At 39.5% G+C, this 27,257-nt stretch overlaps 9 protein-coding genes across 12 annotated transcripts; 5 read left to right on the top strand and 4 right to left on the bottom strand.

Annotated features, from left to right (window-relative positions):
- Positions 1-280: 280 nt before the first annotated feature.
- LOC132797300 (6-phosphogluconate dehydrogenase, decarboxylating) lies at positions 281-3,051 on the top strand. Its single transcript, XM_060808973.1, has 3 exons — positions 281-475; positions 556-779; positions 1,559-3,051. Exons 1-3 carry the CDS (start codon positions 468-470, stop codon positions 2,770-2,772), a joined length of 1,446 nt encoding a protein of 481 aa, XP_060664956.1. The 5' UTR covers positions 281-467; the 3' UTR covers positions 2,773-3,051.
- A 269-nt stretch (positions 3,052-3,320) lies between these two features.
- Positions 3,321-4,237, bottom strand: LOC132797304 (protein bcn92). The gene is made up of 3 exons (XM_060808978.1): positions 4,043-4,237; positions 3,829-3,949; positions 3,321-3,698 (listed from the first exon to the last, which is right to left on the bottom strand). Exons 1-3 carry the CDS (start codon positions 4,120-4,122, stop codon positions 3,621-3,623), a joined length of 279 nt encoding a protein of 92 aa, XP_060664961.1. The 5' UTR covers positions 4,123-4,237; the 3' UTR covers positions 3,321-3,620.
- Positions 4,238-4,392: 155 nt separating this feature from the next.
- Positions 4,393-7,334, top strand: LOC132797301 (GTP-binding nuclear protein Ran). The gene is made up of 3 exons (XM_060808974.1): positions 4,393-4,551; positions 6,107-6,653; positions 7,004-7,334. The coding sequence occupies exons 2-3, from the start codon at positions 6,219-6,221 to the stop codon at positions 7,217-7,219; spliced, it is 651 nt and encodes a 216-aa protein (XP_060664957.1). The 5' UTR covers positions 4,393-4,551; positions 6,107-6,218; the 3' UTR covers positions 7,220-7,334.
- Positions 7,335-7,868: 534 nt separating this feature from the next.
- Positions 7,869-8,480, bottom strand: LOC132797303 (uncharacterized). The gene is made up of 3 exons (XM_060808977.1): positions 8,335-8,480; positions 8,115-8,277; positions 7,869-8,035 (listed from the first exon to the last, which is right to left on the bottom strand). The coding sequence occupies exons 1-3, from the start codon at positions 8,405-8,407 to the stop codon at positions 7,954-7,956; spliced, it is 318 nt and encodes a 105-aa protein (XP_060664960.1). The 5' UTR covers positions 8,408-8,480; the 3' UTR covers positions 7,869-7,953.
- Positions 8,481-9,267: 787 nt separating this feature from the next.
- Positions 9,268-9,949, bottom strand: LOC132797302 (uncharacterized). Its single transcript, XM_060808976.1, has 3 exons — positions 9,753-9,949; positions 9,569-9,701; positions 9,268-9,500 (listed from the first exon to the last, which is right to left on the bottom strand). Exons 1-3 carry the CDS (start codon positions 9,871-9,873, stop codon positions 9,380-9,382), a joined length of 375 nt encoding a protein of 124 aa, XP_060664959.1. The 5' UTR covers positions 9,874-9,949; the 3' UTR covers positions 9,268-9,379.
- A 1,532-nt stretch (positions 9,950-11,481) lies between these two features.
- Positions 11,482-12,116, top strand: LOC132797165 (uncharacterized). Its single transcript, XM_060808709.1, has 3 exons — positions 11,482-11,668; positions 11,724-11,856; positions 11,918-12,116. Exons 1-3 carry the CDS (start codon positions 11,557-11,559, stop codon positions 12,015-12,017), a joined length of 345 nt encoding a protein of 114 aa, XP_060664692.1. The 5' UTR covers positions 11,482-11,556; the 3' UTR covers positions 12,018-12,116.
- A 762-nt stretch (positions 12,117-12,878) lies between these two features.
- On the top strand, positions 12,879-13,339 carry LOC132797166 (uncharacterized). The gene is made up of 3 exons (XM_060808710.1): positions 12,879-13,016; positions 13,068-13,161; positions 13,230-13,339. Exons 1-3 carry the CDS (start codon positions 12,950-12,952, stop codon positions 13,282-13,284), a joined length of 216 nt encoding a protein of 71 aa, XP_060664693.1. The 5' UTR covers positions 12,879-12,949; the 3' UTR covers positions 13,285-13,339.
- Positions 13,340-13,410: 71 nt separating this feature from the next.
- On the bottom strand, positions 13,411-15,881 carry LOC132797164 (homeotic protein ocelliless). 2 transcript variants are annotated; one of them, XM_060808708.1, is made up of 2 exons: positions 15,541-15,881; positions 13,411-15,479 (listed from the first exon to the last, which is right to left on the bottom strand). In XM_060808708.1, the coding sequence occupies exon 2, from the start codon at positions 15,461-15,463 to the stop codon at positions 14,567-14,569; it is 897 nt and encodes a 298-aa protein (XP_060664691.1). In that variant the 5' UTR covers positions 15,464-15,479; positions 15,541-15,881; the 3' UTR covers positions 13,411-14,566. The 2 variants fall into 2 exon arrangements, with proteins under 2 accessions (XP_060664691.1, XP_060664690.1); XM_060808707.1 differs by having other exon boundaries at positions 13,411-15,483; positions 15,541-15,879.
- Positions 15,882-15,994: 113 nt separating this feature from the next.
- LOC132797162 (kinesin-like protein Klp10A) lies at positions 15,995-25,750 on the top strand. Of its 3 annotated transcripts, XR_009633630.1 has the most exons (6): positions 15,995-16,210; positions 17,542-18,943; positions 21,911-22,157; positions 22,231-23,025; positions 24,528-24,876; positions 24,947-25,039. XR_009633630.1 is itself a non-coding variant. In XM_060808704.1 (5 exons), exons 2-5 carry the CDS (start codon positions 17,784-17,786, stop codon positions 25,265-25,267), a joined length of 2,523 nt encoding a protein of 840 aa, XP_060664687.1. In that variant the 5' UTR covers positions 15,996-16,210; positions 17,542-17,783; the 3' UTR covers positions 25,268-25,750. The 3 variants fall into 3 exon arrangements, 2 of the variants coding, with proteins under 2 accessions (XP_060664687.1, XP_060664688.1); XM_060808704.1 differs by lacking the exon at positions 24,528-24,876 and having other exon boundaries at positions 15,996-16,210; positions 24,947-25,750; XM_060808705.1 differs by lacking the exons at positions 15,995-16,210; positions 24,528-24,876 and adding an exon at positions 17,259-17,415 and having other exon boundaries at positions 24,947-25,750.
- Positions 25,751-27,257: the final 1,507 nt, after the last annotated feature.

The following is a 27,257-nucleotide window of genomic DNA, read 5'->3' as shown; positions in this document are numbered from 1 at the left end:
TACCAATTATTTAGTTCAGGTTCTTAATTCTATCATAAAGTTCATATTTATATATAATATAATTGCAATCTGACATTTTTGTCTTGCACAAGGGTTAATATTTAGGGAAAAAATCGTCCGCATACAACCTTTCGCTTCAACAAGCACGAGCGCACTGGTCGATAACACTCTGTAGCCGAACGAAAAAACGTACGACGGCACTACCTTGTATAATTGTATCATGGCATTTATCATTCGTCTTTCGAATGTTCGTTTTTGCGCAAACTTCGTGGGGCAGTTTTAGTCGGCGAACGCAAGCGACGAGCCACAAACAAAAGCGGCGGCAAAACGTCTACAGCAATCAGTTCACGCGCTGAAAGCGAAACAAATCAAGTTTTTTGTGTCGGTGTAAAAAAATTAACAAACCCTCATTACTCTTTTTTTTTGACATTTCTTTTTATTAATCCGAAATCGAATACAATAAAAATATGAGCGGGTAAGCAAAATAATTTGATACTTTGCCATTTAGGAAAGTACGAAAATATTTTTGTTTGTTATTTTTTTGTGTTGCTGCAGAAAAGCTGATATTGCGCTCATTGGATTGGCCGTAATGGGCCAAAATCTGATATTGAATATGGACGAGAAGGGCTTTGTGGTGTGTGCATATAATCGCACTGTGTCGAAGGTCACTGAATTTCTAAACAACGAGGCGAAAGGCACCAAAGTGATTGGTGCTGACTCATTGAAGGACATGGTCGACAAACTGAAAACGCCACGCAAAGTCATGATGCTAGTCAAGGGTGAGTTACTGTTCTCGATATTGTTGTTGTTGTAAATGGCGGAGTGAGTGGCGTGTAAAACACAAGCAACCGATCGCCTCATGTTTTGCGTGCACGTGTGTGTGTGTGTGTGTGGAAGTCAAAGCAAAGTCACACACGTACACGCTTACATTTTGCAAAGTAAGTTCAATGCATTGCGGCACATTCCAAAAACAAATGCACAGCTAAAGAGAGCGAGAGAGCGGAATTTAGAGAGAGCACAGTCGTTTAACTATTTGCTGTTTCGGTTGTTTACAACTTCGATAAACGCTAGCAGCGCGAAATTATCGGCTATCGGCCGATAGGCTTAAGCGCGATACGCAGCTCACTTTCACAACGCACATCAAAGTGACTTTCACAATAGGTCGAAAACAATACACAGGTACTAGAAAGAACGATAGTATTAGTCAGCACTTGGCCGGGTCGTTGTGATCTGTGCATCCGATAAGCGTTGTAGTCGTCAAGCTATATCACAATTCCAATGCTATCAAAGTCGCCGTTATCTCTCTGTCCCATTAACGACTTTGGGCCGACCTCAGCTCAAGGTCAACTTTAAGCAGCACTTCTAGAACACTCACACATACATACAACGAACGTGAACACGCACACTAGATAAAGTGAAATCACGGCTGCAGCACGAACTTAAGCGCTAACCTTGCACGTATCGTTTCGATTAGCGTTTTTTTTGCCATCACTAGCGAATTGCATTTAACCTTGCTCAATTCTAATACTGGCTTTCTCTTTCTAACACACACACACAGCTGGCAGCGCCGTGGACGATTTCATACAGCAGCTGGTGCCTTTACTCTCACCTGGTGACGTTATCATCGATGGCGGTAACTCCGAGTATCAGGATACATCGCGTCGCTGCGATGAATTGGCCAAACTCGGCCTGCTCTTTGTGGGCTCCGGTGTCAGCGGTGGCGAGGAGGGCGCACGTCACGGTCCATCCCTAATGCCCGGCGGACATGCCGCCGCCTGGCCACTGATTCAACCCATCTTCCAGGCGATCTGCGCCAAGGCCGATGGTGAACCCTGCTGTGAATGGGTGGGCGATGGTGGTGCTGGACACTTTGTGAAGATGGTGCACAATGGCATCGAGTACGGCGACATGCAACTGATCTGTGAGGCATACCACATCCTGCAAACTTTGGGCTTGACACCTCCCCAAATGTCCGACGTGTTTGGCAAGTGGAATGAGGGTGAACTTGATTCGTTCCTCATTGAGATCACACGCGATATTCTGAAGTATAAGGATCAGAAGGGTTATCTCTTGGAGCGCATTCGCGACACAGCCGGACAGAAGGGCACCGGCAAGTGGACAGCAATTGCTGCCCTCCAGTACGGTGTGCCCGTCACGCTCATTGGCGAGGCCGTCTTCTCGCGTTGTCTGTCCGCCCTCAAGGATGAGCGTGTGCATGCGAATGGCGTGCTCAAGGGCCCCGGTTGCAAGCCCCGTCTCGCCGATGCCAACAAGTTCCTCAACGATATTAAGAACGCCTTGTACTGTGCCAAGATCGTCAGCTATGCCCAAGGATTTATGCTGATGCGTGAGGCGGCGCGTGAGAATAAGTGGCGCCTGAATTACGGTGGCATCGCGTTGATGTGGCGCGGCGGTTGCATCATTCGCAGTGTCTTCTTGGGCAACATTAAGGATGCCTACACACGCCAGCCGACGCTCTCAAATCTGCTGCTCGATGACTTCTTTAAGCGTGCCATCGAACAGGGTCAGGAGTCGTGGCGTCAAGTGGTCGCCAATGCCTTCTGCTGGGGCATTCCGGTGCCCGCTCTGTCCACCGCCTTGAGTTTCTACGATGGCTATCGCACTGCCAAATTGCCGGCGAATCTGTTGCAGGCGCAACGCGATTACTTTGGAGCTCACACCTACGAACTGTTGGGCGATGAGGGCAAATTCCATCATACCAACTGGACGGGCACCGGTGGCAATGTCTCTGCGAGCACCTATCAGGCCTAGGCGAGAAGTTACTTAAGAGGCAACAACGCATTCCCCCAAATTCCCCATTCCCTTCCCACATGCATTCCTCCATGTCAATTAATTGGATTATCTTCGATACTAATTTTAATGATAGGCCCTTTTTTTGTTTTTGCCCCGAACGAAAAGTGTAAAACGGGTCTAGCAATGCTAGTAGACTCAAGCGGGTCTATTAACTGTGTTTTGTTTGTTACTTTTACTTTAGGGTAGCAGAGTATAATATTACTGATTAAAATTCAATGTAAACATTATTAAATAGAATTATTAAACTGGTGTTTTTTTTTTAAAACTACAATTGATTTGTTTTTTTTTTTGTAAGAATTACTAATATAGACTATCAGTAAACCCTTTTTTATTAATGGGGAATTCTCTTGAATGTAAATCGTGTCGTCATATGCCTCAAATGTAAAAAGGGTCTAGCAATTCGAATGGACTCTACCTGTAAAAGTGTAAGTCGGGCGTATAAATGCAAGGAGACTCTGAAAAAAACTTGAAATGGTCTTTGGAATAGCAGAGAAAATGCATTGTACTCATAGTATATATAATTATTTAACTGGTATGTGTTTATTTGTTTATGCTACAATTGATTTGGTATTTTGTTGTCGGCGGCAAAGATGGCTAACATAAATAATTAAAACAGCAAATAGGGCAAAACAACAACATGTTGTGTGTGTGTGTTGTTGAATTTAATAACTAGTCTTTCGAGTTTTTTTTTAAGGCCGCCTAATGCGCCGGCAAATTGCCATGTGCCGTGGTATGTGAGTATGTGTATGCATGTGCTGTGTGTGTGCTTGTTGCAACATAAAATCTCAATCAAACAAAACAAATTCTCAGTCATCCGATGGCCGCAATGTTTTCTTCTGCTCGATAACCAGCTTATCCGTGGTATAGAGATGGCCGATAATCACCTGAAACATGTCAATTGCATTAAATTAAAGTGCCACCCCTTGTTGTTGTTGTTATCGTCGTCAGTGGAGGGATGCGATAACACAGACGCAGCGTGCATACAGCTGATTGCAATGCAACAACAACACTCACCTGTCGACGAATCAATTCGAGACTTTCCTTGCCGCTGGCAACAAGACGATCAATTTCCTTGAAATCATTAATCACTCGATTTGCCCGAAATGTATCACGTATCTTGCGCGCCGCATACATTCTACGTGTGTAAATGTCAAAATGAAAATACAAGCGGTATTATGCATGTGTTATGTTATTTCACAACAGATGATGGGAGATGGGGGAAACGCACCTGAAATTGTACGCTGGCAACTTCTCTGATTCGCGCAGCAAATTTCTATATAATGTTATGGCCTGGCGACGTGTCGACATCGTTCTAACTTCAGTGTGCGAACAGCAAGACAAATATGTTAATTTTAATTGATAATATGCTTGTTGATTATTTTGATTCAATCATGCAATTTTAGTGATGGTTAAACAAATAAAAAAAAAACCGAAAATATTCAACGATGGCAAACCTATCGATTGTGACAGCGATGCAGCCCATTTCAGTATTTTCCATAGAACGCACGTGCTTGGTCACATTGCTGTTGCTACTGGTGTGCTGCACGCATTCATGTTTTCGATACAAAAACTATCGATAGCTCTGACGATAACTGTCAAAACTTTACTTGCAAGCTGCAAACGAAGAGGACCAATACAGTGTTTATTTCTGTGTCCGTGCTGTTGAACGAGCGAAACATTTAGTTAACTGGTGTGCAGTTTGCTAATTGTTTGAAACGAGAAGCAAAACCTCATCATGTAAGTAGTAAAACACACAACACACACAAATCAATTCCATTCGGTATACTTTGCAATAAACGTCACAAGGTTGCTCACAAATTTGCCAAAAAAGAAAAGAGAAAAAGCGATTCGAACTTGCGTCTGTCTGCAGCTTTTTTTTTTGTTCGGCCTAAGGCCGCCTTATGCCGGTGTCGCACGACGTGGTGCCTGCCGCGTGTTGGCTAACAAAAAAGAAAGTAGATTAATTTTGCGGGCAATGTACTCATACTCTCGGCATTCTGTTAAACTTTTGCACAATTTCCGTTTGAAATTGTCTTAAAACCAAAAAACAATAAAAACACAGGTCTGCAAAACGGGCACTCGGTTATTTTGTGAGGTTAAATCGGAATTGCAGTTGAGGGGAAAAAATATTTGCGTCATGTTTCAGACTCTGGCGCGTGTATTGGCGTCTGGGCATGTGTACGTATATCGCAATGGTCTTCTGCTTGTCTATGGCTGTGTGCGTATTTGCGGGTGCGTGTGTGTGCTTCTGTGTTTGTGTGTGATGTGCGTTAGCATTTGTTCGATTTGTATTTGATAAATAGGAAAGAATAATACGGTTTTGCAATGCACAGCATATATTCTTGCAAATTACAAAATTCCCTCAATGCGACAGTTATGTGTAGTTCTTTGTTTGTTATTGCAGGGCTTGCATTTTGAATTTTCGTTTATTGTTTTTTCTCATTCCTTTTATTTTTTGGCGCGCTTTAGTTGCGTCTTGTTCCGAGGCTGCAACGAGCAGCAGCAGCCGCAGTAATAGCTCATTTGCCTACTCGCTTGCACTCCCAGGGTTGCTTCATTCTTGTGTGCGTATTTGCCAAAGCTGCTGTATGTGTGTGCTGCTGCTGATTCAGCTGGGCAACAACAACACATTTCAACAATTTGGGCAAAACATTCTCAAACATTCTATGCTGGAATGACACATGCCAAAAAGATGTGGAGGAATTTTCGATACTTTTGCAGTGTATAGAAAGCAACAGAATGAAATATGCCGCATTATGTATTTATTTACATATCTGTATATATGTATATATGCTATACATGGGTTGAAAGTATCATTCTACAACTACTACGCTTACATAAACGCAAAGGTATTGCGCCTGCTGCTCTCACGGCATCTTCGCATGCTACCTGCATGTACATCACACACACACGCATTGGTCACATTGATAGCAGCTGCAGTTTGTCGGCTCTCTCTTGCATTTTGCCTCTCTTCAGTGCAGAGTGTTTGCGTGTGCAAGAGCGCGAGAGAGAAAGAGAGAGATTGCGACAATGAGCAACAGCTGTTGTTGTCCTTTGGCGCGCTTTGCAGAGCCGCCTCTCTGCCTGCGCTCCTTGCGCTGCTCTCCTTTTCTCCTATGTGTTGTTGTTGACCTTTACCTTTTTGCTACTGTATTTTTTTTTTTGCTTCTTGTGCTCTACCAGCGCTGAGCTGTTCACATTCGCATTTCGCTCGTTGCACACTCAACAACTAAAAAAAAAAAAACAGAAATCTTAAAACTAATATCGTGTTATTCATTCAATCGTCAAACAGCCAAACGAAGAAAGTGCAAACCTCGAAAGTGCAAAAAGAAGCGCGCAACTTCTTGCTCTGTAGTACAGTGTTCAACTAGAGGCAAACAGCAACAACTACAACCACAACAAAGATGGCCCAAGAAGGACAGGATATGCCCACATTCAAGTGCGTGCTCGTTGGCGATGGTGGCACTGGCAAAACAACATTCGTGAAACGCCACATGACTGGTGAATTCGAGAAGAAATATGTTGCCACATTGGGTGTGGAGGTGCATCCATTGATCTTTCACACCAATCGCGGCGCAATTCGTTTCAATGTTTGGGATACGGCCGGACAGGAGAAATTTGGCGGACTACGTGATGGCTATTACATCCAGGGCCAGTGCGCTGTCATCATGTTCGATGTAACATCGCGTGTCACGTACAAGAATGTGCCCAACTGGCACAGAGATCTGGTGCGTGTCTGCGAGAATATCCCCATTGTGCTGTGTGGCAACAAAGTGGACATCAAGGATCGAAAGGTCAAGGCCAAAAGCATTGTGTTCCACCGAAAGAAAAACTTGCAGGTGAGCATCATTGAGTGAATAACAATCTATAATCGATATACGAAACTTCATCTACTAACACGTTTCTTTCATCATCATTAGTACATTACAAATATCTACTTACTATCGATAACATTGTTTAAAGTGCGCGCTCACTCTCTTACTGTCTAATAACGCATTTGTTTCATCAACATCATCAATACACAAACATTTACTTACCATTGATAACTATGTTTACTGATAATGATCGTGTTGATGTTGATCATAAAACACTTTTGTTACTATCGACGCAACTATCGATGTTCTTAATACGAAGTCTGCTCTCTATTAACACTCGCATTTGTTTCTTTATTCTGTTCTCCTTTCGATAGTACTACGACATCTCGGCTAAATCGAATTACAACTTCGAGAAACCATTCCTTTGGCTGGCCCGTAAACTGGTTGGCGATCCCAATCTCGAGTTTGTCGCAATGCCAGCGCTGCTGCCGCCAGAGGTCAAAATGGATAAAGACTGGCAGATTCAAATCGAACGCGATTTGCAGGAGGCGCAGGCGACCGCCTTGCCAGATGAGGACGAGGATCTATAAGCATTAGTTAACAAAACAAAACCAAAAACAAAACACAGCAAGAAAAAGAAAAACAAAACAATAAACTAAAAAGAGAATAAACAACAACCAACCAAGCAACAACAATTATAAAACAGGGTTCAACACAGAGCAGCAAATACGAGAAAAGTCGTCAACAACACTAGGTTTAAACTATAAGAATACACACACACACACAGTGTACACTTAAAGAAAAAAAGGAAAGAAGAATGAAAAACACAGCACATTCATGTTTAAAGAGAGTTGCCCAATTTATGATTATAATATTATGTAAACGTAATTATTAAAATTTTTTTTTTGTTTTTTTTTTTGCGTAAATTATCTTTTGTTGTTGTGTGAGATAGAGAGAGACAGAGAGATAAGAAATGATGGAATTAAAACAACAACAAGAGCAGCAAAATATACATTGCCAGAGAAAGAAAACAATTACGGGCTTTTAGCGAGTAAGCATGAAACTAGAAAAACAGCTCGACAGTTACAGCAAACAAAACTACCACAACAACAAAAGAAACTACAATTATTACGATTCAACATGGATTAAAAAAAAAAACACAATAAATAGCTAAGACAAATAAAAACTAAAAAAAAATGGAAAAAGAAATATATAAAGAACGAAAAAAAAAACTGAATATGAATGTGGAATACTAAGTAAATTGTTATTCATTTCGAGAGCTACAAAACAATCAATGAAATGTGTCGAAAGATGTCCAAAATCCTTACTTGCACTTGATGCAACAGGCGGGAAAGACGCCCGTATAACGCTGTTTGTTGTGGCACGTCACCTTTTGCTGTGCACAGCTGAAAAAAGAAAATAACAAGATGGAGCGAGATCAGCCGAAGATCGAGTTACACACACAAACGCTTTTTGGGAACTTACTCCTCCACGATCGTTTTAAAGGTGTCTGTGCAAATGGCACGTTTGAGGCATTTGCCATCGGTGCCAAAATCCACATAATCCTCTCCCTTTCTCGACAGCGACATATACGTGAGGAATATGGTCTCACCCTCGGAATTGCGATACGTGCACAGTGGCTCCTTAGCTGCAACATGTGGAAGCACACTTGCTGTGAGAGTCCTTCAACTGTAAGCTTACTTACCAGCTTCAGAGGATTGCGGCACAGACATCAGCAGCAGCAATGAGAGCGACAGTAGAAATGCGTTGAGCATCATCTTGTCTAGCTTAAAGAAGAATATGGACTAGATTGTAAACTGTAGTTTTCTGGATTCTCGACTGAGAGTTGGCGTATGAACCTGTTTGCTATTTATACCTCGCTTCAAACGTTATGTGTCATGTGAATCTGAATTTCTAATTCACAAAACGTTCCAACGCTCCCCGATCATTGCGACTTGTTGCACGTCCCCTACGATTCTCACATTGTATATAACAGACGTATTTTAATGTAGCGCATGCGAATTGTCTTGTACGTTTCATCAAGCGGTTGTTTTAGTTTTGCATTGTTTTAATTGCATAATTGTCGGACTATTTAGCAAAGACCCCTCAAAGCTTGTGATTAAGTTAATTGCATCAAAGCCCATCAATGTTTGTTGGCGTCGCCATTCCCCAAATGCAAAGTGTCGCACTCTCTATAAAGCCTTCGATCTAATGCAGTCATGCATTAAATCTTTTAGATTTATTTTGGTTTCTTAGAAATGCCATTGAAATATGGTTCGGTTTCTTAAGGGAATTTTGTGTATTCTTTTATTTTCGATATTTTCTGATTTATTTTGAATTAAGTTTTCTTTTTCCAATCCCTCAAATTATCTTCTAGAATATTTTTTATTTAAGATATTTAATTTGATCATACTCTTTTATGAAATTGTTGTACTATAAAGTGTACTTGTAAACTATGTACTTATTTTTATCTTAGGGATTACAGCTCAGATTTTGAATTTAATATTTAGCTTTCTCAATAAGCGAAAATATGAACTGCACTCCAAACAAAAGCGTTGTTTCATGCCAGTTGAAAAATCTTCTTGAAATCGCTGAAGTATTAGACTTGTTTATAGAGCATAAACTTAAGGTGTATATATATGACTTTTATGATAAAATAACAGCTGCAGCTTAAACCAACAGCTGTTACCACAATTGTTTATTAAGGTGGCTAAAGCATAACAATGGAATAATATTACAATAGAAGAAGGCTAGATGATATTGGTATCCGTGTCCTTGCACAAAAGTTGTGGACAGCAATTGGGAAACGTGCGACGCATATCCGAATAAATCTTGCAGTTCTTGCTCGGCACAAGATTGTGGCGACCACAGCTGGAAATTAAAGAGTAAAGAATAATGCATTTAAAGATCGTTTAAAGAAAAGTTGTGGGAACACTTACTATTCAATCTCGAGCACATAGTCGGGACGACAATGGATGGAATTGCAGAAACCTTCGCGATTGATGGGTTTGTATGACTGATGCTTGGGTATTGCTTGCTTCAGCTCCTCAAAGTAACACTGACCAGGATAATCTTTAAGGCAAGGAATGTGAGCTTTAACTACGCTTTATAATGCAAACTTACCTGGATGAATGGCATTGGCTCGATACGCCAAATCGGCATCAACTCCCAGGCAGATCATCGCCAGCAGCAGCAACATTGGCACTCCGTATCCATAGCCGACCCCAGTTCGGATGATGACCATAATGCTTTACTTGTTCTCGTTTTTTTTTTTTTTTTTGGGTAGATTTTGAACTTTTTGCTTGAGCGTCGACGGTGCGACTGAGTCAATTGCAATTAATTGTTGTTGCTTTTATATAAAATTAATAATAATAAACAACGACGCGCTCACACTGTCTTGTGTATCTACAAGATACTGTATCTGTAACTGTAACTGTATCTGTGAATGTTGCTGAATATGGGGCATGTGGCGTCGTGAATTTTAAGCTTTTTTTTTAGCTCTAGTTTCAATTAATTAAACAATCCCCAGAAACACCGCTTCGCTCTTTTTTGCCCCGCCACAAAACTCGAAGTCCATGAAAGCGAGAGTTCATTGAAGCGCGGGGGCGTCGCAAGCTTGTCACCAGTGATGCCCAAAAAATACAGATTTTAATACAACCGCTAAAGAAAATACAGCTATACTTTGTTGACATGATAATGTTTTTAAGCGTTTCCCAGAAATCTCAAGATTGGAATTGATGTCTAGAGCATAGGAACGATTTTATGCGTCACTTTTTTTAAGCAGCCTTCGCATCTGCAATGTTAAATTTCGATTTTCAAGTTATGATGTCAGTGGCAACATCGACTATCTATTACCTATACACAGAAGATACATCTGTGCAAAGTTAAAATAAGATATTCCAAAAATTGTGGCAATTACTTTTTTAAATTTGCCACAATTTTAGACAATTATTTTGTGCTAAATTGAGAACGTCTTCGATATAGAACCTATAAAAAGATTTGTCAGCTCGTGGATTAATACATAAACCACATTATAATTCTTTCATCTTTCACCTCTAAAACTTTATTATTATATTCACTAAGAACCTTTCCAGCTCTTATTATACAAATTATTATAAATTAAATATATAGCTGGAAAGGTTCTTATTTAATATAATAATTAAGTTTTTTATATCTATACATATTTAATGTTAAGTCTTCGCCAGAAAAATAAACAGCTAAATGCGGCATCACTGGTGCCCCGGTTCAGGAAACTGTGGCAAGGTTGCAGTGCTGCAATTCTAGACGACTCGCAAATGTAAATTAAATGTTTTTCGAACTGCGACAAAGCCAATTTACCGAGATTAACAAGTGCAAATTCACGCACAATGAAACAACTGTTCTTTACGTTGTATTTATCAACTTAAAAATAAAAACAAAAATAAAGACTGTAAACTTTGAAATACAATTTTCATTTTGGCTGTATAATTTGTAGGCTATAAATGCTGTATGACTCGTAGTCAGTAATTATTTACCACCAAGCATTATAATTATTACTACTATAGATTTGAATATTGTTATTTTTGTTTATTATTGTGAGAGTGTTAATTTGCATAAATCTCTGGCTGACATAAGCGACAGTTCTATGCCCTAACATAGCTAGGAAATCGTGAAATAAATATAAGTAAATATTATTGATAAAGTCGCCTTGGAGAATTGGTAACCTTGAATGGCCCACAAAGTGATAAGATGGACTATTAACGAATAAACAGCAACCAAAAAGAAATTCAAATCAAACACAAGATGCTCCTGAAGACACACGGAACTGTGCTGGGAGAGTGAGAGTGACGAAACCAAAAAAAAAACCGGAGGGAAGCTGATAACTGTGAGAACTTAGTCGCCTTATAAGTTGCATCGTTTCCATCTATTCACTCAGACAACACTCACGATGCGTCGCTGGAACCTGGATATTTTTTTCTGCCTAGCTGTTGTGCTTATGTTCATTAGTCAAGCGTTTGGCTACCAAACTTTACAATATCGCGGCCATGCCAAGCATCCGAGTAAGTTTCTCCGGCTTCTTAGTGTAAATAGTTGAAAACTTTTCTTTTCTTTTAGGTTTACCGAATCACTGTTATTATGAGGAACTGGAGTTGGATGTACCGATGAATGAGACCGTCTATCCGGTAAATCAACACGGTTACTGTGTCCATGTGTCTTGTGAAGAGGATTATTTGCTCTTGATCAAGCAGTAAGTAGTCGAGAGATATCAAGTATACGCACAAGTATAACTTATCAGATTTGTTTGACAGCTGTGAACACCAGAATTTGCAAAGCGGTTGTTTCTTTGCCCCCTATGACTATACGAAACCCTATCCAGATTGCTGTGAAAAACACATTTGCCCAACGTAATGCACTTTGCTAAATATTTACAATATCTTGTTAATAATCAATGCATACAATAGTGACAAGTGACAAGCCTACATTTATAAATAAAGTGCGACTGCTAAATACCCAGTAAAAACTTTCCATGTGCAGCTAAGTTTTGACCCTACCGGAGTGACCTTCTGATAAGTTAAAGAACCTACAACTGTTGTCTGAGTGAAAAAATTGAGCTCAAATTTACAGCAATGCAATATAGCATTGTTAGCTATTCAGCTGTGAACTTTGAAATAACAGTGCTAGCGACCTGTGCGTTAAAAATTGAAAAATACTATTATAAACACAAATTCTAGATACATTTTTTCCTTTTTTTTAACTCACTTTTCGTAAAATTAAAAACAATTTTGGCTCTTTTTGTGGAAAAAATCAAAATCTGCTATTCCAATGTGCAGCTAAAATGTGGTGTGCTTATATAAAAATATCAAAATAACATAAAAACTGAACAAATCTAAACGGGTTGTTTCCTATCTCATTGTTCCATTTCACAAATATATGTATTGTGCCAGGGATCAACAAACAAAAAGGAATATGCAAAAAATCAGTTATTTAGTTTTTTTTTGTCGCACTGCTATTTCAATGTTCACAGCTGTAGGCTTGATTTCGACGTGTAAATTTCTATTGCTTCGCGACCTTGTACTGCACTACCAGCTGAATAATTTATAGGTTTGCAAAACCCATCTAAATTTATATTTACAGGATATGAAGTAAATAACTATGACTATGAAGTTACAAATTACATACTTTAGGTTTAAACAAATATTTTGTTTTCTATTGATCGGCCTTGCATAGCACTACCGACTGTGAAAAGGTTATCGCTGATAGTTCCCTTCCATTGATTAGACACTGAGGAGAGAGTTCAGTTGAGCTGAGCTTCTGGCTGTGCGATCATTACTCATTTCACAATGCTGCCAGTGACAATAGTGCTCTGTAGTTTGGTCTTGGGGGCGCACCTAATCTTGGTACTAGGCCGTAAGTAGAAGGCTCGCCCAAATTCACACGCTTTAAGCAAAGATATTGCAGTTAAGAACGATCTTGAGGGAGGCGCTAATAACGTTGTAGTTGAATCGGATGAGTGCAAAGAAGATGATTGCCCTTGTGCGACCTCCAGCTTAGGGTAATTACATCGATTTACATATATAATGCATATGGAAAAAATTGATGTATTCACAATTATTATTGCAGTTGTCCTGCGGTGGTTCGTGCTTTACCCTGTAAACAAATCGATGCTGTCAACTAAAGAGTGAATAAAATACATATTACAATTAAATAAAACCAAAATTTGTGTTTATTCCGATTTTGGTTTGGTATACATGCTTGACCTTAGCCAATAAATCTATATATATATATATTTGTATACATATAGGTATGCCTCTCAATTTGTGATTTAACAAGACCTTTTAATCAAATATATGTATATATATATATAGATTTGTGTATATATATAAATCGAGTATATATATAATATATGTGTATATTGTTCATATATTTGTATAGTTCTCTAAAATAACATCTTTCGATTTCTACACACGGTCACGTAACGAGAATCGAATCGAATATGCAACTTCTGCAGCGATTGCTCTATAGAATTGTAACTCTATATATACGTGTATATATCTGGTATATACATATATGTATAGAGCTTGTTGTAGTATACATATTGAGTAATTGGGAGCGGTATGCTACTTTAAAGCTGCACAACATCAATACACACGCACAAACAGCAGGTGCAAACTTACAAGCTATATCTTATATACTATATACGAGTTCTACATCATATATATCCAAATACAAATACGGGTGTGTGTATATTTGTGACGTGTAAAAGTTTGAAGCCATCTCACAATGTGTACTTCAATTATTCTTCGTATACAATATCTGTATGTATATATTTATATACGGCATAATATTTATATATATATAACTTGTATAACCTGAGCTAGTCTAAACATTTTTAACTATGGTCCGGCGGCACAAATTTGCCTTGTTTTTCTTCTTTCTGTAGAGTATTAATTTCTTCGTCATATTTCGAGGAAACGAAAAGGCGAAAATGAATCTAAAAAAACAACAAAAAACAAAAATAAACCTTTCTCTTCACAATTTTACTATTGTTTAATAATGACATTTACATTTATAGTAATAATAATCATAATAATAATATTAGAGATATGAACTTAAATCATAAAATGACGGCATCTTAAGTGTGAAAAGAGTGAACGATAATAACGTAAAGCATTAAAAAAAAGTAACTAATTGGGTATCTCGACACTCTTCTTTACGGCATAGTGAAAATAAACAGAAACTCTACGGCGTTACTAATTTGAACTTGAAATGGGGAAAGACAACTGTAAACACAGATTGTCAGCTTGAATATCTGGTCACACTTAAATGCTAATTGTTCTTGTCGTTTCCATTTCACCATGCCCATGTGTGCCAAGTGTTTATATTCATATCATATGTCTAGTATATAGTGCTTATTAATCCGGCGTTGTTGTCAAATGCGGCATGCCGCATTCCTCTTCTCATTGACGCGCCGCACGCTCCGTCTCCATGAGGCACTCACGCACCAAGATGCGGGCATGGACAATGCCCCGCTTCAGGCGCTCCGTCGAGCTGCGCGAACCCGTGTACGTCGGCCGGATGTCGCGTCCCATCTCCTCGATGACGGCCAAGAGTTGGGCGTACTTACTCAAGCCGTTGCCGACCGTTTGGCTGCCCACCGTTGGCAGATTGGCAGTGGAGGTGAGCGGCGTGGTGATGTTCGCCGATGTCTGTGTGGTCACCACAGCTGGCGATGTCGATGGAGGTGGATACTTAAGTTGTGATTGCGATAGATTCAAGCCCAGATTGCTTGAGTTGTTGTTGATGCTATTGTTGCTGCCATTGTTATTGCTGTTGATGGCGGACGACGACGATGACGACAGATTGCGACCATTGTTGCTGGCTGCAGCAATGTTGGCTAACGACAGCGCTGCGGCAGCAGCCGCTGCAGCTGCGGACGATGGTGTGGCAGTTGTGTTTGATTGCTGTTGCAACAGCGCCAATTGGGCTTGCAGAAATTGCGGTGAATATTGCAGCGCAGCAACTGCAGCGGCTGCTGCTGCCGTTGCCGCTGCACTGCTCTGTGCATTGTTGCGTTCTCGCTTGCTCCCGCCGCCGCCGCTGCTGCTACCAGTCGCGTAATCAGTGGCGCCCATATTATTGTTATTGCTGCTGCTGTTGTTGGAGCTGTTGTTGTTGCTGCTGCTGCCGCCGCTGCGTGAATGATGTATGGCGGATATTTGGATTTGGGGCTGCTGTTCACGCTGTTCGCGCTGCTGTTGATAGTTGTAGAAGTTTTGTACTTGCGAACGTGGTATTGGTGTCACTGTGACGTCACTTAGCTTCGATTCGACAGCTTGTATGTCCATGATGTCCATTCTGCTTCTTCAGCTGCTGCCTATGCAAACAAATACGTTTTGACACTGACACTCACTGCAACTACTGCAAAACTTACCCAAAATTGTCTTTGGTGTTTCGTTTTCGCTTTTTCCTTTGCAGTTTTTCTTTCGTTGCAATAATTTACGCTTTCTACGCACAAACAAATGTATTGCAACCACCACAAACAAAACACGTACACACAGGGTTAGTGTTAGCTACTGTCATCGCTGTGTTGTTATCGTTATCGATGCATATTTTATGCACTTGTCATCAAAATACCAAATAAACATACTAAAAGTATATTAACGCAAGCAGCTGTTGCAAATTGCCAATATCACCAAAAATCGAATTTGGCAATAATTGCATGCAATTTATTATTGCGTAATAGTTGTAAGCATTGTGTATGCGTAGTGTCACAAATGACATTGAGTTACGAAAGTTAATTTTTAAATATGAATTAAAGTTTAACGGCCTACTCAGTGTTGTAAAGTGCTGCACTTGAGTAGTTGGCTGACTGGCAGACAGAAAAAACAATGGCGAAGCAAACTGTGAACTAAATGTCTCTGTTGTTGACATCTGGTCGCTGTGTAAATTTTATTTCGAGCACATACTCTTGTGATATCCTAGTTGTGATTAATTTCCAAAAATTATAAAAGCAACCTTTTAGAATTTTACGTATAGTGCTATCAAATAGATGCAAAAATATAATAAACATCATCGTGTGTGTTCAATAATACCGTGGCGAGGTGAGCGTTAAAAGTACACAAAAAAATTGCGTGAAACGACTGCAACGGCAGCCAACAAGAAGAGTCACGAAGAGTAGCGTTCGTTTTTTTTTGGTCTTTGGCAGTTTTGCAAAATTTCCAATTACATTTCCGCGTCTGACAAATGTGCGTGTGTTCGTTTGTGCATGTGTATGTGTGTGTATGAAAGCCCTACTCTGCTGGCTCTGTGATCTTGATGCCAAATATCTTCGCCTGCCTGCAGCTGTGTATGTATGAGTGTGTGTGCGTCTTTCTATGTGGGAGCCGCAGCCGTCAGCCACTGCATGACGTAAAGCTGCTGCTGTGGCCGCCGATACAACAGCGTAACGAGCATACGTTTGCACATATTACATACATGTGTGTGTATGTAATTAACAACGTAAAGCTTGCTGGCATTGATTAACTGCTGTTGTGCTCGCTTTTTTCTCTTCTCATTTTTTTTTTGGCACTAACACATGCCTTATATGCATATGCACATGCATACGCACACATAGATATGCCTATATGCATGTCGGCATGTATGTGTGTGCTTGTGGAACTGTCGCTATGTGCCGCTATATGATAGAGCAGTGTTGCACAACGCCGGTCGTGGCCGCGATGCATGCGAAAACTTAGAAAAAGCAGAGCGCAAAAAAGCAACGCACACAAAAATCGCAATTGGACAAAAATTGCCTAGAAGCGGCGGCGCGTTGTTTGTCTGGCGGCATTCCATTAACGCACACACACACACACATGCTTACCTATTCATGTGCGGCACATATGCACATCTGTTTTAATTGTGTTATCGATAACAGTCAGCAGATGAATCAAAAGTGACGGTTAACCATTTGAATTTTGTGTGAATTACACACACACGCATAGGCATTCACACGCACACGCATACAATAAGAGAACTGACAAACGACGCCGTGTATTTTTTTTGCGACCTCGACATAGAAGAAGCCAAAGCCAAAGCAAAGCAAAAAAGCAAGCACCAGTCGTCGTCATTCCTTAGCAGCAGCACAAACAGCAGCAGCAGCAGCAGTCGAGTGAGCGCAGCCATTTTTGATGTGTTGCTGTCTCGCTTCGCGATAGTTTTTGTTGTTGTTTAAGTTTTTATTTTCGTTGGTGTTGTTATTGTGTTGGAAACGAAGAAGAAGAGAGAGAGACGAGCGCTTGCTTGCTTCATATATGTTTGCGTGTGTTGTGTGAGTAAGCGGCAACTGTTTTGTTGCTTGGGCTGCAACTAGCGGTACTTTATTAGCAAGCTTTGCTTTATTTGTCAAATAACAAACAAACAATAATCTAATAATCTCTCAAATTTCTCATTGTAGCAATCGACGCTTGTAACAAACAACTATAAAACAATAAAACAACAATATAAGAGCAAAAAGAACAACACAGAGGAACACACGCTTATTGAAACCAAATCACATCGACACAATACAAATAAATATATACAACACTACCCACACACACTATTACAACCGCACACACAAAGCCACACACACATAGAGGCGTACGTCTCACACCCAAACACACACACACACACATCAACAACATCACCATCCTCATCATGGAGATGATAACGATTGGCCAAAGCGTCAAAATCAAACGCACCGATGGTCGCGTCCATGGCGCCGTTGTCTCCAAATTGAATTCATCGGCTCGCTGCATAACCGTCGAATGGTACGAAAGGGGCGAGACCAAAGGCAAAGAGGTTGAACTGGATGCCATAATTGCTCTCAATCCGGAATTGTCCACGCCCGACGCAGCGGTGGAGACGCAGCATGCGGCTCCCGAGCCAAAGAAACAGGCAACAGCGCCCATGAATCTATCACGTAATCCCACACAATCGACAATTGGAGGTGGCGGAGGAGGTGGCGGAGGTGGTGGCGGAGTAAGTAGTGGTATCAGTAGTGGATTAGGCAGTTTAACAGCACGCATGACCATGACCGGTAATCAGCTAAACAAAATCAACGAGACAAGCGCCGGTGGCGGTGGCGGCGCGGGACCAACACATTTGGGCCAAAGTCAAAGCTATGGCAACATGTCGGCAGCGAACGCTGGCGGTGCAACCAGCGGTGTGGCAACCACCGGCATGCTGCGGCAACGCTATGCACCACAGGTCAGCACCAATGCACCACAGACACGCATCGCTTCCGCGAGCGCCAACAATGTCAACAACGATCGTGCTGGCGGTGGCGGCGGAGGAGGAGGAGGAGTCAGCAGTGGCGGTGGCGTTGGTGGCACCTCTGTCAACTCCACACTGACAAACAACTCGACAAACAATTCAATAAATCCAGCTGCGGCGGGCTCACGTCGTTCGCATGCCCTCAAGGAGGTCGAACGTTTGAAGGAGAATCGCGAGAAGCGACGCGCTCGCCAAGCCGAGATGAAGGAGGAGAAGGTGGCGCTGATGAATCAGGATCCCGGTAATCCCAACTGGGAGACGGCGCAAATGATACGCGAATATCAGAATACGTTGGAATTTATTCCGCTCATCGATGGCCAGATGGTCGATGATCATCAGATCACCGTGTGCGTGCGCAAGCGTCCGCTCAGTCGCAAGGAGCTCAATCGGAAGGAGATCGATGTGATTTCGGTGCCACGCAAGGATGTCCTCATGGTCCATGAACCGCGCACCAAAGTCGATCTCACCAAATTCCTGGAGAATCACAAGTTCCGGTTCGATTATGCGTTCAACGACACTTGCGACAATGCCGTCGTTTACAGGTGAGTCCGGCTACTATGATCTACTATATATGATCGATCGATGTTTGACTATCAAGCTTAAGGGATTTGCAGACCCTGTAATAGGAAATCTTAAGTGCATTCAGTTTTATTAGAAGTATATCTTTGTCGATAGAAAATATCCATTTGTCTAGAGAAATTTACGGCATTGTTAGAGCTTTTATTCGGAGAACTTAATATATTATTGAGTTTGACATTTAAGGGAAGTAATATCGAATCTAATAATTCTATTAGATGTTGTATTTCCATAGTTTGTGTATTGAAGAATTTACGAGTAGTATATCAATATATGGATCAATTAGAAAGACCACAATATTTACAAAACGTTGATATCTAATGAGGTTAGCATAATATGAAGTTCAGCTTAGAACTCTTAGAAAAGTTGTCTGATCTTTAATAATTGCTACTTAATAGAAAAACCTTTATAAAGCAAGCTGATTGATATTCATCATGTTATGCAAGAGTCAATTTATAGCCAAGTCAGCAATTGTTAGCTATATATATATATTTCTAGATAAGCAACAAATGCATTTCTATAGAACAATAGTTTTATTGGTTCTTTGTGAACCTGAAGTTTATAGTCTTTTTATTGTAAGAAATTCTGAAGTTGAGTCTATTTATTTATTGTAAGCTTAGAATGATATTATATTGCACAGAGTATCTTAGATTCTATGACTATTGTTTACTAAATAAATTTTTTAGGTGTAGCATTACTCAAAGATCATTTATTGCTTTTAAAATTTGGTTTTGATTTATCGAATATATATTGAAGGATAAAAGATATCTTCAATTTTCATATAATAGGTGTTTTGTCAAGTAATAAATTAATTTAAAATCAACAGACAATAGATTTGAAATTTATGCGCAACTAATAAATTCGTATTACGACCTTCATAAAGTTTTATTGGATGTTTAAATAAAAACAAATAGTTTCAGTTGCCATAACGTTAATGACATCGAATAGCTATATTTAGAAACCCGAAAGAGTTCTTTAAAATTCTTTGCATAGTTTTAGATAAGTCAAATTGCCCATTTGAAATGAGAACAAGTTCTTATTTTTTGTTACTTTCGTTTGTTTTCTTTTGGGCCAAATTGTAGTTTTCTCCACTAAGAAGCTGATTTTATGATTCATACAATATGCGCTGAATTTTTAAAGCATCCTTAAGCTGTCCTTATCAACAGCTGTTGTTATTCTAGTTGTTGTTGGTTGTTTACTTGGTTGGCAACGTTGGTTGTTGTTGTTGAGTTGAGGTTGTTGAGTTTGTTATGTTGCGTTGGCGACACACACGAAATGCGCACAACTTGTGCTCAATAGCAACAGCAACTGACTCACACACTACCACACACACACACTCGCTCACATACACACACACACACGGCGCGCAAACTCAAAGCGTTCGCTCCCGAAATAGCCAAGTTTCGTTGTATGACTAAACACAAAAGTTGTTCCAACTGTCCGTCCGTCTTTCTGTCTGTCCGCTCGCTTTGTGCTTCGTCTCGTTTGGCTTCGTTTGCCGTTGCTGTTGCTGTTGCTTTTGCGGTTGCTCTTGCTGTTGCTTGTGCTTGTGCTCGCCTCAATGAACTTGCCCCCGTCCGGTGTCCAGCTTTTGATTTTCCATCGAACTCTCTTTGTTTTTATTTCGCACTTTTTTTTTGCTTTTGTTTTTTATTTGCCATTCTTGCTGCTTCTCTGCGAACCATTTCAAAACTTAACCGTCGTCGAAACAAGCTTGTTGTTAGCCCGTCTTTATTATTCAATCTGCTTCCTTCCGGTTTGTGTCACAATATGAGTCAATGGTGCAAATTAATATTAAAAAAAAGGAAGAGAGCAAAAAAATACTGCTGCGCCACATACTTAAGCCAGCCGGTGAAACCTAATCGCATCACTCACTGATAAGCAAACAACACACTCAACACTCATCATCATTATTGTTTGCTTTCATTATTAATAGCCATAAAAAACCGCTGGCAGCTTTATTAATGCATTTCGCAAACAACAAAATTGACAATAAATGACGTTGAATCTTAACCGTTTTATTTCCATTGAACCTGATTAGCTACTCTCTGGCCTGACTCATCTCTCAAATTCCAGATTAGATTCTGCTTGTGTGCGATCCTTCTTTCTTTTTAAATATCTCCCTTTTCATATAGAGTAATTGACGCCAATTAATGTGAACTTAGAAAAGCTTTGTGCTCGGTTATAGTTCTTTAGATATCAAATCTAATAATATATGTTTGCTATCAGGTTCGTCATAAGCCACAAAATTTTATTTACCTTAAATCTCTTTTTTGAATTTAATCATTTTTAGTAATTTAAGTGTAATCTAAATATTTAATTTTCATTCAGAGCTTAAAGCATTTGAAATGTACATGGATTATTCATTAAAAGAAATTTAGTTAGTTAAAATGTTGATATTCATTCATAAAGCATTAAATATCACTTTACTGATTCATAAGTGGCTCTTATATGTAATTTTAGATTGATGATTATTAGGTAAAATTAAGTTTATTCTTTGAGTCAACTGTTTGAAATACTTTGAAAATCATAATTTCCATTTTCACGAAATTTTATTAAGAATCGAATTTATTTTATATGGCACAAAAAAAAGAACATTGGTTGACAAATTGTGTGAACTTTATGTTTTATTTCGATTATAGTAGTATATTAATATACAAATTATGCATTTCTTTGTATTTCAGTATTTTTCGGTATATTATCAGAGGTATATGTACTTAAATGATCTATTACACAGTACATTTGACTATAGCTTTTGTACTTGATGTTTTCATTATTATTATAGGGGGAAGAAAGGAAAAGAATTATAAAAACAAAAAACAATTTTGTATCATTTATACAGCAGCATTTTCTTATAACTTTGAAATGTATTTTTGTAGCTCTTACAATCGAATTGATATTCTGATCTAATAATCTTGTTATTCTTCACACAGATACACAGCCAAGCCGCTGGTGAAGACCATCTTTGAGGGCGGCATGGCCACGTGCTTCGCCTATGGCCAGACTGGATCTGGCAAGACACACACCATGGGCGGTGAGTTCAAGGGCAAGGTGCAGGACTGTAAGAATGGCATTTACGCCATGGCGGCCAAGGATGTGTTTGTCACATTGAACGGTCCGCGCTATCGTTCCCTCAATCTGGTCGTTTCGGCCAGCTTCTTTGAGATCTACAGCGGCAAGGTAAGCAGTCAAAAACAGTTAAAGAATAAACGATTCAAATCTAATCAATTGCCTCTCTTTGTTCGTTCGATAGGTCTTTGATCTGCTCGCCGATAAGCAGAAGCTGCGCGTGCTCGAGGATGGCAAGCAACAGGTGCAGGTCGTTGGCCTGACCGAGAAGGTCGTGGACAGCGTGGAGGAGGTGCTCAGTCTTATCCAACACGGCAATGCGGCACGCACATCGGGCCAAACGTCGGCCAATTCGAATTCATCGCGTTCGCATGCCGTATTCCAAATTGTGCTACGCCCCATGGGCAGCACCAAAATCCATGGCAAATTCTCGTTCATCGATCTGGCGGGCAACGAACGCGGCGTGGACACATCGTCAGCGGATCGTCAGACACGCATGGAAGGTGCTGAGATCAATAAATCACTGTTGGCACTGAAGGAATGCATTCGTGCCCTTGGCAAGCAATCGGCACATTTGCCATTCCGTGTATCAAAGTTGACGCAAGTTCTGCGCGATTCATTCATCGGGGAGAAGAGCAAGACGTGCATGATTGCCATGATATCGCCGGGATTAAGCAGTTGTGAGCATACGTTGAATACGCTACGCTATGCGGATCGTGTCAAGGAGCTGGTCGTCAAGGATCTGGCCGAAATTGGCGCTGGCGATGCGGACCCCACTGAAACGATTGAGGTGATGGACGATGACGATGAGGGGGAGCTGGATCAGCAACAGGGAGGCATGGGCATGGCCCAGCATTCGTCGGCCAATATGCATCATAATCATCATCAGGCGCTGCAGCGCGGTCACAACAATAACAACAACAACAGCAAGAACGGAAACGCCGCCCACATGGATCTCGCCATGCTGAGTTCGCTGAGCGTAAGTTTTATGTTTTAAGCAGGCTTTGACTTGTCGTGTTTATAGAGAGAGAGAGAGAGAGGGAGAGCAGTGTCAGTTTATTTGTTTGAGTGCTAGCAATCAAGCATCAGTTTGTAGTTGAAAGCGAGAATTCGTATTTCTGTTTTATTTTATATTTTTATTTGTATACTTTGTACACACTTTCAACTCGCGTTTTCGTTATGAGCAACCGTAAGAACAACATTGGTAAAAAGCAACCCATTCAATGGGCCAAGGATTCGCGGACAATTGTCAAGTTGCCGCCGCTGCCGCGACAACGTTCGTCTGTGGCGCCTTTCTACTGTCGCGTCATCGCCAATCGCTACGTCGGGCAATCGCTGTCCGAGATTATGGCCAACAATAAGCCAAGGAGCACACCATGGCTGATAACACGACGCAATGCCGAGCAGAGTCTGGAGCAACGACAGCGAATGCTCGTGAATTATCGTGATGCCAATCGGACGTGCATCTTGATGATCAAGTTGCTGCCCCTGGGCGTGTTGCCCGTGTTGACGGCTCCATCGAAATCGTACGAGACCAACGAATGCTTCTTTGTGCCCTGGACTCAAGTGCCGGGTTCCTCGGCATTGGGCAAACGTTATGTGGCTCATGATTTTCAACAGCTTGTGCCCGCCGGCAAGCGATACACTACGGAGTTGGCCAATTTGGTGGCAGAGACGCGTTCGTTGTTGCCACGCTGGTTGCCACAGGAGGATCATGAATTTGTGTTACCGCCTCCGATGCAATTTGCCGATGAGAGTGCACCCAAGGGGCATAATCCATGGATGTGGCGACTCAAGCGCAACGATACCATCACATTGTGCAACTTTCCCATGCAAGAGGATCAACCCGTGTTGCACAAACACGCCGGACGATTGCCACGCAAACATCCAAAATAGTTTCGAAGCGAGTATGCCAAGGCTTCTCTACATAAACAACATATATTCGTGAAGCTTAAGTGGAGTAGTTCTTGTAGTTAATACTCAGTATAGTGTATTATTTTTTAGAACCTACAAATCGACACTTGTGATTATTACTGGGATATAAATTTAAAGCTATATAGAGTTGAAATTCCTTGTCTAATATTGTCACTTAGTTCTGCCTTCTTTCTTTTTCTCTCAACTTAGAATAAGAGGCTAGTTAATACTGTAAAGACAGCAGATCTCTATTTCCCTCTCTCTCTCTCTCTCTCTCTCTCTCTCTCTCTCTCTCTCTCTCTCTCTCTCTCTCTCTCTCTCTCTCTGTTGTTTGTGTGAAGTGATCTATCTATCTCGTTCTTTCTTGTGCTGTTTTTTCATTTTATACTGACATTTTATCAAATTTATGCTCCAGGGGTAAAAACACTAGTAAAATCACAAAATTATATAAATTTTCACTTCATTGAAATCATGTTGATTTTCCAGTGCTAGGATAAAATCGTTGGTTGCAGTATTTTAACCAGATTTCACCAGATTTCTTATAAAATCTATACTTTCTATTGCTAGATTGAGGACATGCCTAGCACCTCACAAGCTGCTGCCAAGAATAACAAATCAATAAATTCCCCATAAAATCCTTTTCATAAGCATCACTTTTTTTCGAAGAATATTTTCAAAATTATCAAGTACTAAATTTTGGATCACATACAAGAAAAGCAAAACAAAATTCAAAGTTACTTTGACAATTTATTTTCTATTGATATTGGAAATATCGGTGGCTCTTTATTTACAATTTTCTTCATCATCATCAAGAACAAATCTATTAAAACTAGTATTAGATATGCAAATATCAAGGATAAATATTTAATGATTTATTAATCTTAAGTCTAGTACTAAATAAGAATATAATGGATAAGTAAATTTTTTTGTCGACTTGCAAATGATCAAAAGGAACTTTATTAATCAAATTTTTGTTGCTGTTGCAGGAACACGAGATGTCAGACGAACTGATTGTGCAACATCAGGCGATTGATGATCTGCAGCAGACTGAGGAGATGGTCGTCGATTATCATCGTAATGTGAACGCGACGCTGGAGAATTTCCTAGCCGAATCGAAGGAACTTTATGATTTAACAAACTATGTGGACTACGATCAGGATGCGTATTGCAAGAGGGGCGAAACGATGTTCTCAACGCTCTTGGATATCGCCATACAATGTCGTGATATGATGGCCGAATATCGCAACAAATTGGCCAAGGAGGAGATGTTGTCTTGCAATTTTAAGCCACCAAATAACAAGCGTTAGGCAAGTCCAAAACAAAAACAAAAGGCCCAACCGATTAAAATACATAAAGCAACAAGAAAAAAATATAACACTATTACAACAACAAAACAATAACAAACGAAGGATTAACAAGAGCAACAACAGCAAAAGTCCGGCTATTTTCTTCTTTTTTCTCTCTTATAAATTTAAAATTTATGCCCAATTTGTAAGCTCTTCCTTCCAAGTGCTTAAAAAGGGCAACTAGTTTTCTTTTATCGACATTTTCGTTAAATTTCCATAGTTTTATTAGCCGGAATTTGCATGTTGTTGACAAGAGGTAAAAGAACCCACACACACACACAACTACACACACTTAACCACACTCACGTACACACTCACCAATCAAATCAAAAAAAGAAGAAATCTTTTACCTCTCCAATCACAATTAGTATGTATTTTTTTTTATATAATGTTTTGGATCATTTTTTGAATTGCACCCAATAAAAATTTCATGTTATCATTTTATATTAACGAATTTTCTGCATTATTCAAAAAACATCCGTTTCATATAAAATTGCAAGCTTGCTGTTAGTAGACAAGGACAGCCAGCTGCAGTTTGCACTTCACTCATTCACTCGCTCGCTCACACGAAACATTCACACTCTCTCACGGTCTGTCTCTCTTCTCATACTAACTCGTTCACACACACATACAGCACCCATCACACAAATATGCATACATACATATGTATGTAAACTGAGTCAAGCTTAATGAAAAAGCAATAAAATTAAATGACAAATTGTCCCGCAAAAAGCGAAGAGAAAACTATATTAAAAGACAACAGCAAAATTTAAATATTAATTAATTAAAAACATGTTTATCAACTTCTAAGCAAATGCAGCAAAAGTGAAACATATAGAGGAGAGAATATTAATCATGGCGGCGTTTATTTTGTTTAGTTTGTGTGAATGTGAAAGCAATGATAAAGAGAAAGAAAAGGGAAAGAAAAAGACATTTATTTTATACAATAAAAACACATTTATTATATGGATACTATAATATACATACATAATTCTTAACACATATTTTAAATGATATGAGATTCCATTACGATGATTCTGACTACATTTTACAACTATTTGATAATTACACACACACACACACACATGCATTGTATTTATTTGAAAAGGCCACAAAAACTGTATTTAATTTGTATTAATTTATTAGAAAACAAAACGAAGAAAATACTACCCGCACCAAAACCAATTTACCTATGTATTGCTATATAATTTTTATACTTATTTAACATTTAAACAAAACCAACAACACCTAAACATTAAAAACTAAAAGAGCTGAAATGAAATGAATTTTTGAGAAACGCCATTTTCCAGTTGAGCTTTTTTCTTATTGTTTGTTTTGTTTTTAGTTTTTTTTTTTACATTTTTTTTTTATATCATGTTTAAGCAACGAGGACTTTTGATTGAAACAATTTAAGTGCAGTTGAGATTGGAGATATGTTTTTTGCATTTCTTTCGTAGCATATAATTTATATACTAATATTTATTTTACATTTAATTCTCATCTAACAAAGACGAATAAAAAACCACGAAAAACACTCACACACACACTGATACAATGAATACAAAACTCTCTGCTTATAAGATACAAAAATGAAAAAGATAAAAAAACCAAACATAAACCTTAAATGGAAAAGTCAAGAAAAATGTTGTAGCTTAGCCTTATCATGCATATGTGTGTTATAACATTCATATGTATGCGCTTCTCTTAAGATACTTAACCAATCCAAAAAAAAAAAAAAAACAAGAAAAAAATGTTTAACTATTCTGTTATTTGATTGCATTTCTCAAGAGCACTAAAAGATAACCCACAGAAAATGGGCAAGAAAAAAAGAAGTCCTACTTACTACGTACATATTATTAAATTAACCATATTTTTTGACCCAAAATGATAATTTAAAAAGCAAAAAAAAAAAAATAAATAAATAAATAAAATTAAACAAAAAAATGAAAAC

This window comes from Drosophila nasuta, chromosome X (assembly GCF_023558535.2).
Source record: "Drosophila nasuta strain 15112-1781.00 chromosome X, ASM2355853v1, whole genome shotgun sequence".
NCBI lineage: Eukaryota > Metazoa > Arthropoda > Insecta > Diptera > Drosophilidae > Drosophila > Drosophila nasuta.
The sequence above is the reverse complement of the archived record's forward strand: the minus strand, read 5'-3'. Positions and strand labels throughout refer to the sequence as shown.

What these genes read in the sequence shown, in the direction of transcription:
- LOC132797302 (XM_060808976.1), bottom strand. Translation starts at nt 9,873, where the DNA reads ATGGTCATCATCCGAACTGGGGTCGGCTATGGATACGGAGTGCCAATG. An exon ending in AGCCAATGCCATTCATCCAG is followed by an intron (nt 9,702 to 9,752) that starts GTAAGTTTGCAT and finishes CTTGCCTTAAAG; the next exon opens with ATTATCCTGGTCAGTGTTAC. An exon ending in TATGTGCTCGAGATTGAATA is followed by an intron (nt 9,501 to 9,568) that starts GTAAGTGTTCCC and finishes TTTAATTTCCAG; the next exon opens with CTGTGGTCGCCACAATCTTG.
- LOC132797162 (XM_060808704.1), top strand. Translation starts at nt 17,784, where the DNA reads ATGGAGATGATAACGATTGGCCAAAGCGTCAAAATCAAACGCACCGAT. An exon ending in GACAATGCCGTCGTTTACAG is followed by an intron (nt 18,944 to 21,910) that starts GTGAGTCCGGCT and finishes TTCTTCACACAG; the next exon opens with ATACACAGCCAAGCCGCTGG. An exon ending in CCATGCTGAGTTCGCTGAGC is followed by an intron (nt 23,026 to 24,946) that starts GTAAGTTTTATG and finishes TTGCTGTTGCAG; the next exon opens with GAACACGAGATGTCAGACGA.
- LOC132797166 (XM_060808710.1), top strand. Translation starts at nt 12,950, where the DNA reads ATGCTGCCAGTGACAATAGTGCTCTGTAGTTTGGTCTTGGGGGCGCAC. An exon ending in CCTAATCTTGGTACTAGGCC is followed by an intron (nt 13,017 to 13,067) that starts GTAAGTAGAAGG and finishes AAGATATTGCAG; the next exon opens with TTAAGAACGATCTTGAGGGA. An exon ending in TGTGCGACCTCCAGCTTAGG is followed by an intron (nt 13,162 to 13,229) that starts GTAATTACATCG and finishes TTATTATTGCAG; the next exon opens with TTGTCCTGCGGTGGTTCGTG.
- LOC132797164 (XM_060808708.1), bottom strand. Translation starts at nt 15,463, where the DNA reads ATGGACATCATGGACATACAAGCTGTCGAATCGAAGCTAAGTGACGTC.
- LOC132797303 (XM_060808977.1), bottom strand. Translation starts at nt 8,407, where the DNA reads ATGATGCTCAACGCATTTCTACTGTCGCTCTCATTGCTGCTGCTGATG. An exon ending in GCCGCAATCCTCTGAAGCTG is followed by an intron (nt 8,278 to 8,334) that starts GTAAGTAAGCTT and finishes CACATGTTGCAG; the next exon opens with CTAAGGAGCCACTGTGCACG. An exon ending in TTTAAAACGATCGTGGAGGA is followed by an intron (nt 8,036 to 8,114) that starts GTAAGTTCCCAA and finishes TTCTTTTTTCAG; the next exon opens with CTGTGCACAGCAAAAGGTGA.
- LOC132797165 (XM_060808709.1), top strand. Translation starts at nt 11,557, where the DNA reads ATGCGTCGCTGGAACCTGGATATTTTTTTCTGCCTAGCTGTTGTGCTT. An exon ending in CGGCCATGCCAAGCATCCGA is followed by an intron (nt 11,669 to 11,723) that starts GTAAGTTTCTCC and finishes CTTTTCTTTTAG; the next exon opens with GTTTACCGAATCACTGTTAT. An exon ending in TATTTGCTCTTGATCAAGCA is followed by an intron (nt 11,857 to 11,917) that starts GTAAGTAGTCGA and finishes TTTGTTTGACAG; the next exon opens with CTGTGAACACCAGAATTTGC.
- LOC132797304 (XM_060808978.1), bottom strand. Translation starts at nt 4,122, where the DNA reads ATGTCGACACGTCGCCAGGCCATAACATTATATAGAAATTTGCTGCGC. An exon ending in TTGCCAGCGTACAATTTCAG is followed by an intron (nt 3,950 to 4,042) that starts GTGCGTTTCCCC and finishes TTACACACGTAG; the next exon opens with AATGTATGCGGCGCGCAAGA. An exon ending in TCGAATTGATTCGTCGACAG is followed by an intron (nt 3,699 to 3,828) that starts GTGAGTGTTGTT and finishes GACATGTTTCAG; the next exon opens with GTGATTATCGGCCATCTCTA.
- LOC132797301 (XM_060808974.1), top strand. Translation starts at nt 6,219, where the DNA reads ATGGCCCAAGAAGGACAGGATATGCCCACATTCAAGTGCGTGCTCGTT. An exon ending in ACCGAAAGAAAAACTTGCAG is followed by an intron (nt 6,654 to 7,003) that starts GTGAGCATCATT and finishes TCCTTTCGATAG; the next exon opens with TACTACGACATCTCGGCTAA.
- LOC132797300 (XM_060808973.1), top strand. An exon ending in AGTCATGATGCTAGTCAAGG is followed by an intron (nt 780 to 1,558) that starts GTGAGTTACTGT and finishes ACACACACACAG; the next exon opens with CTGGCAGCGCCGTGGACGAT.